The sequence below is a fragment of the Drosophila obscura genome, unplaced genomic scaffold (assembly GCF_018151105.1).
Source record: "Drosophila obscura isolate BZ-5 IFL unplaced genomic scaffold, ASM1815110v1 contig_170, whole genome shotgun sequence".
NCBI classification, from domain to species: Eukaryota; Metazoa; Arthropoda; class Insecta; order Diptera; family Drosophilidae; genus Drosophila; species Drosophila obscura.
In genome coordinates, this window is record NW_024542758.1 from 1,435,609 (window position 1) to 1,444,744 (window position 9,136).

The following is a 9,136-nucleotide window of genomic DNA, read 5'->3' on the forward strand; positions in this document are numbered from 1 at the left end:
ACACACACACACCACAGCACACCACACACACTTGCACACAAAAAGACAAGGCAAAGGACCTACTAAACCAAAATGAATAAAATGAAAGAATAAATTTATAAGATGCCAAAAGATGATGGATGTGTGTGTTTATAGGCTTATAGGCTATAGAAGCTGATCCGATCCGATCCGATCCCATCCCAGGAGATCCCACAGAGAGTACAAAGGGTTATGCAAAAACTAGTATATTTCATTTCATAATACAATAATTTATGTACGCTGGCGTACTTTACATAATTTATCCTTGTGTTTTTCTTTTAATTGTAGTAGTACAAGATACATATAGTATAAAAGGAAGTTGTTCAAACAAGGAAAACACAATCTAAACACGCTGAACGGGTCGGGTTGGCAAAACAGATCTGTATCAATGATATGATGATTAGCAAAACACTTTTGGACTTAAATTTAAAGACGACACGACATATGGGGGGGGGCGGGGCGGATAATTGTAGGGAGATAAATAGCTAAACGTAAACTGTTGCACTGAAATGAAATGAAGCCAAGGGGCCACTGACAGAGGCACTCCATGGCCCCTATTGGATAAGTATAAAAATATGCTTGACTCTCTCTTAGCGCCCGGAGGGTGATCTAAATAGTTTCCACGTGCCACACTTTGACGTTGCAGTCTTGGCCAGTTGAGATCACAGTGTTGTTGTCCAGCCAGACCAAGCGAGTGATCTGCGACTGCGGATGGGCATCTGAAGGGAATGAATATTCATTAATAAGTATCCACTTACGAGTATATAATTACTCACTCTTGATGATGGTGTGCTTGGCTGGATTGGTCACAGACCAAATGATAATGGTGGTGTCCAAGGAGCCACTGGCCACCAGCAGTGAATTGGGCGACCAGGCCACCGTATTCACACGAGCACTATGGAAGCCCCATTCCTTGTTGTGAGCAGGCTGAAGGCAATAGAAGAAGAAGGCAAAACGATAAGTATCTGAAGATAAACGCCTCAGTCTGCCAATCCTTACCTTGTATTCCTCCACCGAGTAGAGCACCACCTTGCGATGGGCATCGCAGGCCACCAAATACTTCAGATCTGGGGAGTAGGACACATCTGTAACTGCGCCCAGGTGGTCCAGCTCAGCCTTTAGCTCCAGGGCACCATCCTTCAGGCTGTAAATGCGCAGCTTCTGATCATCGCCTCCCACAGCCACATCAGAGGTTTCAGAGTTGACGGCTATTGAGCTGGCCTCGTACTTGATGGGCAACGAAAAGATCTTCTTCTGGTCCTGCACCAGAGTCAGCTCCTTGACGCAAGCCAGGGCAACGATATTTTCGCTGCGCAAAATGGCCAGTCCGCGCGGCTGGCAGTTGAGCTTGACCACGTAATCCGTGTAAGAGTTGCCCTCCACACTGAACTGGCGCAGGCTGTCGTCGATACCGCAAGTGTAGACAAAGTCTCCCCAAGCAGCGATGCCGTTGATCTGGTTGCCGTGTCCGGTGCCCGCGATGCGGTCGTTGACGCCGCTGCCTGAATTCCAGTTGGTCACGACGCCGTCGTGGCTGCCCGTGTAGATGGTGCTGCGGTCGTCGCTCAGGCCCAAGACAGTGATGGGTTTGTTGTGGCCCTTGACCACTCGCAGAGGCTTGCTGGGATCCTCCACGTTGAGGTATGTGATTACGCCCGACAACGACACAGTTATCAGGTTGTCCCCCTGCCACAGGCAGCTCACCTGCTGATCATCAACAGTCGCGCCCATCACAAACTCGCTGATCAGTTCGCGGGACTCCACCTGCCAGAGGCGACACGTCTTGTCGCCGGAGCAGGTCAGAAGCTGCGTGCCGTCTGGCTTCCAGGCCAATGCATACACTCCGCCCTTGTGAGCGGGCGATCCGAATTCGCCCACCAGCTCGGAGCTGGTGCCGTCGTAGATAAAGACTTTGCCGTCGAAGCCGGCCGAGGCAAAGAATTTGCCATCGGGCGAGTAGCGAACGGCCTGGACAAACCGAGAGTGGTCCTGCTTTGTCATCTTGAACTTGAACGGTGGTCCCTCGAACACGGCCACCGTGTTGTCTTCGCTGCCTGTGGGTCGGAGAGTTTTTAATTAGTAGGTGAGATTTCTCTCTGATTTTATTCGTACCCACCAGTTACGATGCGGAAAGGCCTGGCCGGCCTGAAGTCTGCCGAATTGATGGACTTGGACTGGCCACTGATCTCACCCACCGATGTGCCCGTCTCCGACATGAAGACATGACCAAAACGCTCACGTCCCTCGCCGACGGCCACTATTCGCTGGTTGTCTGGCGACCAGCTGATGTCCTTGATGGGTCCGGCTATCGGCTGGAACTCATTCTTCAGCAAATGCTCCTTGTTGACCGTGTCCCAAATGCGTATCTTGCCCGAGGCATCTGGAGTGGGTAATAAGAGGGGATTTTTGAGTAACCCAAACCAAAACCGAAACGAACCGAACCGAAAGAAAAATAGCAAAGATAAGATAAAGAAACCCAGTCGATAGGCACTAAATATGGTTATGTTAATGATGGGCTACACAGAGAAACGAAACGAACGCTTATGGTGAGACGTTGTGGTGACTCATGGCTGGTCTTGATACGGCTTCTGCATGCTCCACTGCGTGCAGCGGAGACTCCAAGCCAAGTGTGAAGTTGCAATGGGTACACTTACCGCCAGATGCAATGTAGAAGCCGCTGGGCGAGTACTTGGCCACGTTCACTGCACACGAGTGTTCCGTGTAGACATCGGCGATGGCTGGGTTCTACATAGATCGAGAGCACAAAGAAGTGGTGGAAAATTGTTGAAAATCACTTTTACAATCACTTTGTTGGGACAGCAAAACTGAGTTCTCAATTAGTAAGCGACCCGAACATCATCATAATGATGATGATGCTGCGTGGGCGGCACAAACAAGAACATTTCTTTGCCTGTCTCTTCATCTGTGTGCGAGAGTGTGGATGATTTTTGCCGGCCTGAGGAATAGGCTGAGGATGACTACACGGCGTATATTCTATAAAAATAAATATAGAACAGCTGCCAGCAGCGGACAAGCACAAACACAAGCCACACACACAAACACAGATGCAGGAGAGGAATAAGACCAGAAACTGCAGCTGTCCAAAAATAAAACATTCCGCATGGAAAATGCCATAGATTATGATGACAGGCGGACAGGCAGGAGTACGAATATGCTGCGTAAAATATCAACTTACCTCGATATTTCTGATGATCACCGAATGGCCATTGGCGTAGAGGAAGTTCTTGCCCTTGGGATCGGCCCCCAACACAATGGGCTGGCCGCGTTGGGTGCGCGGCAGCGTTGCATAGGTATTTTCTGCAATTGAACGAACCGTAAACTTTAACAACGACAATAAAAGCGAACACAAAGCACAGACACAAAATATTTCGCAGATGGACGAAAAACAGGGTGCGGCCTCCTTATGCCGGCCGGCGGCGTTGTTTTCTTTTTTGCATGCAGACATGGAGGGGGAGATAGACGCCGCTGTGGCTTTTGTCACCCTCCCTCCCACTAATCAACGCTCGCCGACAAGAACAGCTCCTGCCCATTTATGGGCATAATCGTGGCGCTTCCGGCGATTGCTTTCTGCTTTTACCGTTTTCGCTGGTTGACTCATTCCCCAGTGGTCACAGTCAGTTGGTGAAATTTTCAAGCACCTAATGCGCTAATACTCTTGGCAGGCACACTCACTGTTTTCATAGGCTGGTGGTTGAGGTTGAGCCATTGCGGGTAGTATAACTTTGTGCTTAAGTTTAATTGAAGACTTTTTTTAAAAATGAAAACACAGGGCAAGAGTGCGACCGTGGAGGTATCAATCAAATATACCGCCTGACCCTAAGAAATAAACCGAAAAATACCTTGTCATTACCAACATATATCGACAATATACTAACAGATACGACAAGATGCGTTGGATATTCCTCGATTGGGATATTCCGTTTAATATTACTAGCTAGTCTGCCCACTTAGCCCAAAAAAAATAATTTTAACCGATTCATCAATCAATTTTGTAAAGGGCTGGCTAGTTTTCAGAACTCTTCTTCGTTGGATTGTTTACATAATAGCGTTCAAACAAAAACGGCCAAAGCATAAAAAGTCAGTGTGACCGTGGATTTATCAATCAGCTCTACCGTTTGACCCTAAGAAATATACCGAAAAATAACTTGTAATTTTTGCGGTTTTTTCTTGTTTCTCGCTGTATTTCTTTTTTTAATTTTCTGCTTCCACTTTCCACCGCTCAAATGGCAGAAAACCGTTAAATTCAAATCTGAGATACCAGGCGCACAGAAATCAGCAGAAGGTCGCTGCTTTTTTTAAATTCTCGTTTTTTCTGGTTTCTCTTTGTATTTCGTGGTTCTCTCTTTTCGCTCTTCTTTTTCTCATTTTCTGCTTCCACTTTCCACCGCTCAAATGGCAGAAAACGGTTAATTTCAAATCTGAGATACCAGGCGCACAGAAATCAGCAGAAGGTCGTTGCTTTTTTAAATTCTCGTTTTTTCTTGTTTCTCTTTGTATTTCGTTGTTCTCTCTTTTCGCTCTTCTTTTTCTCATTTTCTGCTTCCACTTTCCACCGCTCAAATGGCAGAAAACGGTTAATTTCAAATCTGAGATACCAGGCGCACAGAAATCAGCAGAAGGTCGCTGCTTTTTTTAAATTCTCTTTTTTTCTTGTTTCTCTTTGTATTTCGTTGCTCTCTCTTTTCGCTCTTCTTTTTCTCATTTTCTGCTTCCAGTTTCCACCGCTCAAATGGCAGAAAACGGTTAAATTCAAATATGAGATACCAGGCGCACAGAAATCAGCAGAAGGTCGCTGCTTTTTTTAAATTCTCGTTTTTTCTTGTTTCTCTTTGTATTTCGTTGCTCTCTCTTTTCGCTCTTCTTTTTCTCATTTTCTGCATCCACTTTCCACCGCTCAAATGGCAAAAAACGGTTAAATTCAAATCTGAGATACCAGGCGCACAGAAATCAGCAGAAGGTCGCTGCTTTTTTTAAATTCTCGTTTTTTCTTGTTTCTATTTGTATTTCGTTGCTCTCTCTTTTCGCTCTTCTTTTTCTCATTTTCTGCTTCCACTTTCCACCGCTCGAATGGCAGAAAACGGTTAAATTCAAATCTGAGATACCAGGCGCACAGAAATCAGCAGAAGGTCGCTGCTTTTTTTAAATTCTCGTTTTTTCTTGTTTCTCTTTGTATTTCGTTGCTCTCTCTTTTCGCTCTTCTTTTTCTTATTTTCTGCTTCCACTTTCCACCGCTCAAATGGCAGAAAACGGGTAAATTCAAATCTGAGATACCAGGCGCACAGAAATCAGCAGAAGGTCGCTGCTTTTTTTAAATTATTGTTTTTTCTGGTTTCTCTTTGTATTTCGTGGTTCTCTCTTTTCGATCTTCTTTTTCTCATTTTCTGCTTCCACTTTCCAACGCTCAAATGGCAGAAAACGGTTAATTTCAAATCTGAGATACCAGGCGCACAGAAATCAGCAGAAGGTCGCTGCTTTTTTTAAATTCTCGTTTTTTCTTGTTTCTCTTTGTATTTCGTTGCTCTCTCTTTTCGCTCTTCTTTTTCTCATTTTCTGCTTCCACTTTCCACCGTTCAAATGGCAGAAAACGGTTAAATTCAAATCTGAGATACCAGGCGCACAGAAATCAGCAGAAGGTCGCTGCTTTGTTTAAATTCTCGTTTTTTCTGGTTTCTCTTTGTATTTCGTGGTTCTCTCTTTTCGCTCTTCTTTTTCTCATTTTCTGCTTCCACTTTCCACCGCTCAAATGGCAGAAAACGGTTAAATTCAAATTTGTGATACCAGGCGCACAGAAATCAGCAGAAGGTCGCTGCTTTGTTTAAATTCTCGTTTTTTTTGGTTTCTCTTTGTATTTCGTTGCTCTCTCTTTTCGCTCTTCTTTTTCTCATTTTTTGCTTCCACTTTCCACCGCTCAAATGGCAGAAAACGGTTAAATTCAAATTTGTGATACCAGGCGCACAGAAATCAGCAGAAGGTCGCTGCTTTTTTTAATTTCTCGTTTTTTCTTGTTTCTCTTTGTATTTCGTTGCTCTCTCTTTTCGCTCTTCTTTTTCTCATTTTCTGCTTCCACTTTCCACCGCTCAAATGGCAGAAAACGGTTAAATTCAAATCTGAGATACCAGGCGCACAGAAATCAGCAGAAGGTCGCTGCTTTGTTTAAATTCTCGTTTTTTTTGGTTTCTCTTTGTATTTCGTTGCTCTCTCTTTTCGCTCTTCTTTTTCTCATTTTCGCTGCTTTTTTTAAATTCTCGTTTTTTCTTGTTTCTCTTTGTATTTCGTTGCTCTTTCTTTTCGCTCTTCTTTTTCTCATTTTCTGCATCCACTTTCCACCGCTCACATGGCAGAAAACGGTTAAATTCAAATATGAGATACCAGGCGCACAGAAATCAGCAGAAGGTCGCTGCTTTTTTAAATTCTCGTTTTTTCTTGTTTCTCTTTGTATTTCGTTGTTCTTTCTTTTCGCTCTTCTTTTTCTCATTTTCTGCTTCCACTTTCCACCGCTCAAATGGCAGAAAACGGTTAAATTCAAATCTGAGATACCAGGCGCACAGAAATCAGCAGAAGGTCACTGCTTTTTTTAAATTCTCTTTTTTTCTTGTTTCTCTTTGTATTTCGTTGCTCTCTCTTTTCGCTCTTCTTTTTCTCATTTTCTGCTTCCAGTTTCCACCGCTCAAATGGCAGAAAACGGTTAAATTCAAATCTGATATACCAGGCGCACAGAAATAGGCAGAAGGTCGCTGCTTTTTTTAAATTCTCGTTTTTTCTTGTTTCTCTTTGTATTTCGTTGCTCTCTCTTTTCGCTCTTCTTTTTCTCATTTTCTGCATCCACTTTCCACCGCTCAAATGGCAGAAAACGGTTAAATTCAAATATGAGATACCAGGCGCACAGAAATCAGCAGAAGGTCGCTGCTTTTTTTAAATTCTCGTTTTTTCTTATTTCTATTTGTATTTCGTTGCTCTCTCTTTTCGCTCTTCTTTTTCTCATTTTCTGCTTCCACTTTCCACCGCTCGAATGGCAGAAAACGGTTAAATTCAAATCTGAGATACCAGGCGCACAGAAATCAGCAGAAGGTCGCTGCTTTTTTTAAATTCTCGTTTTTTCTTGTTTCTCTTTGTATTTCGTTGCTCTCTCTTTTCGCTCTTCTTTTTCTTATTTTCTGCTTCCACTTTCCACCGCTCAAATGGCAGAAAACGGGTAAATTCAAATCTGAGATACCAGGCGCACAGAAATCAGCAGAAGGTCGCTGCTTTTTTTAAATTCTCGTTTTTTTCTGGTTTCTCTTTGTATTTCGTGGTTCTCTCTTTTCGATCTTCTTTTTCTCATTTTCTGCTTCCACTTTCCAACGCTCAAATGGCAGAAAACGGTTAATTTCAAATCTGAGATACCAGACGCACAGAAATCAGCAGAAGGTCGCTGCTTTTTTTAAATTCTCGTTTTTTCTTGTTTCTCTTTGTATTTCGTTGCTCTCTCTTTTCGCTCTTCTTTTTCTCATTTTCTGCTTCCACTTTCCACCGTTCAAATGGCAGAAAACGGTTAAATTCAAATCTGAGATACCAGGCGCACAGAAATCAGCAGAAGGTCGCTGCTTTGTTTAAATTCTCGTTTTTTCTGGTTTCTCTTTGTATTTCGTGGTTCTCTCTTTTCGCTCTTCTTTTTCTCATTTTCTGCTTCCACTTTCCACCGCTCAAATGGCAGAAAACGGTTAATTTCAAATCTGAGATACCAGGCGCACAGAAATCAGCAGAAGGTCGCTGCTTTTTTTAAATTCTCGTTTTTTCTTGTTTCTCTTTGTATTTCGTTGCTCTCTCTTTTCGCTCTTCTTTTTCTTATTTTCTGCTTCCACTTTCCACCGCTCAAATGGCAGAAAACGGGTAAATTCAAATCTGAGATACCAGGCGCACAGAAATCAGCAGAAGGTCGCTGCTTTTTTTAAATTCTCGTTTTTTCTGGTTTCTCTTTGTATTTCGTGGTTCTCTCTTTTCGATCTTCTTTTTCTCATTTTCTGCTTCCACTTTCCAACGCTCAAATGGCAGAAAACGGTTAATTTCAAATCTGAGATACCAGGCGCACAGAAATCAGCAGAAGGTCGCTGCTTTTTTTAAATTCTCGTTTTTTCTTGTTTCTCTTTGTATTTCGTTGCTCTCTCTTTTCGCTCTTCTTTTTCTCATTTTCTGCTTCCAGTTTCCACCGCTCAAATGGCAGAAAACGGTTAATTTCAAATCTGAGATACCAGGCGCACAGAAATCAGCAGAAGGTCACTGCTTTTTTTTTAATTCTCGTTTTTTCTTGTTTCTCTTTGTATTTCGTTGCTCTCTCTTTTCGCTCTTCTTTTTCTCATTTTTTGCTTCCACTTTCCACCGCTCAAATGGCAGAAAACGGTTAAATTCAAATTTGTGATACCAGGCGCACAGAAATCAGCAGAAGGTAGCTGCTTTTTTTAATTTCTCGTTTTTTCTTGTTTCTCTTTGTATTTCGTTGCTCTCTCTTTTCGCTCTTCTTTTTCTCATTTTCTGCTTCCACTTTCCACCGCTCAAATGGCAGAAAACGGTTAAATTCAAATCTGAGATACCAGGCGCACAGAAATCAGCAGAAGGTCGCTGCTTTGTTTAAATTCTCGTTTTTTTTGGTTTCTCTTTGTATTTCGTTGCTCTCTCTTTTCGCTCTTCTTTTTCTCATTTTTTGCTTCCACTTTCCACCGCTCAAATGGCAGAAAACGGTTAATTTCAAATCTGAGATACCAGGCGCACAGAAATCAGCAGAAGGTCGCTGCTTTTTTTAAATTCTCGTTTTTTCTGGTTTCTCTTTGTATTTCGTGGTTCTCTCTTTTCGATCTTCTTTTTCTCATTTTCTGCTTCCACTTTCCAACGCTCAAATGGCAGAAAACGGTTAATTTCAAATCTGAGATACCAGGCGCACAGAAATCAGCAGAAGGTCGCTGCTTTTTTTAAATTCTCGTTTTTTCTTGTTTCTCTTTGTATTTCGTTGCTCTCTCTTTTCGCTCTTCTTTTTCTCATTTTCTGCTTCCACTTTCCACCGCTCAAATGGCAGAAAACGGTTAATTTCAAATCTGAGATACCAGGCGCACAGAAATCAGCAGAA

General features: G+C 42.9%; 1 protein-coding gene across 1 annotated transcript; it reads right to left on the reverse strand.

Annotated features, from left to right (window-relative positions):
• Window positions 1-208: 208 nt before the first annotated feature.
• LOC111070578 (actin-interacting protein 1) lies at window positions 209-3,826 on the reverse strand. The gene is made up of 7 exons (XM_022361240.2): window positions 3,712-3,826; window positions 3,215-3,336; window positions 2,673-2,763; window positions 2,135-2,398; window positions 1,018-2,072; window positions 795-945; window positions 209-737 (listed from the first exon to the last, which is right to left on the reverse strand). The coding sequence occupies exons 1-7, from the start codon at window positions 3,743-3,745 to the stop codon at window positions 628-630; spliced, it is 1,827 nt and encodes a 608-aa protein (XP_022216932.1). The 5' UTR covers window positions 3,746-3,826; the 3' UTR covers window positions 209-627.
• Between the last annotated feature and the right edge of the window lie 5,310 nt (window positions 3,827-9,136).

Excerpts from the sequence above, each read along its gene's own strand:
- LOC111070578 (XM_022361240.2), bottom strand. The coding sequence starts at position 3,745 with ATGGCTCAACCTCAACCACCAGCCTATGAAAACA. Across the intron at positions 3,337-3,711 it reads ACCACCAGCCTATGAAAACA|AAAATACCTATGCAACGCTG; the intron begins GTGAGTGTGCCT and ends GTTCAATTGCAG. Across the intron at positions 2,073-2,134 it reads GCCTTTCCGCATCGTAACTG|GCAGCGAAGACAACACGGTG; the intron begins GTGGGTACGAAT and ends TCCGACCCACAG.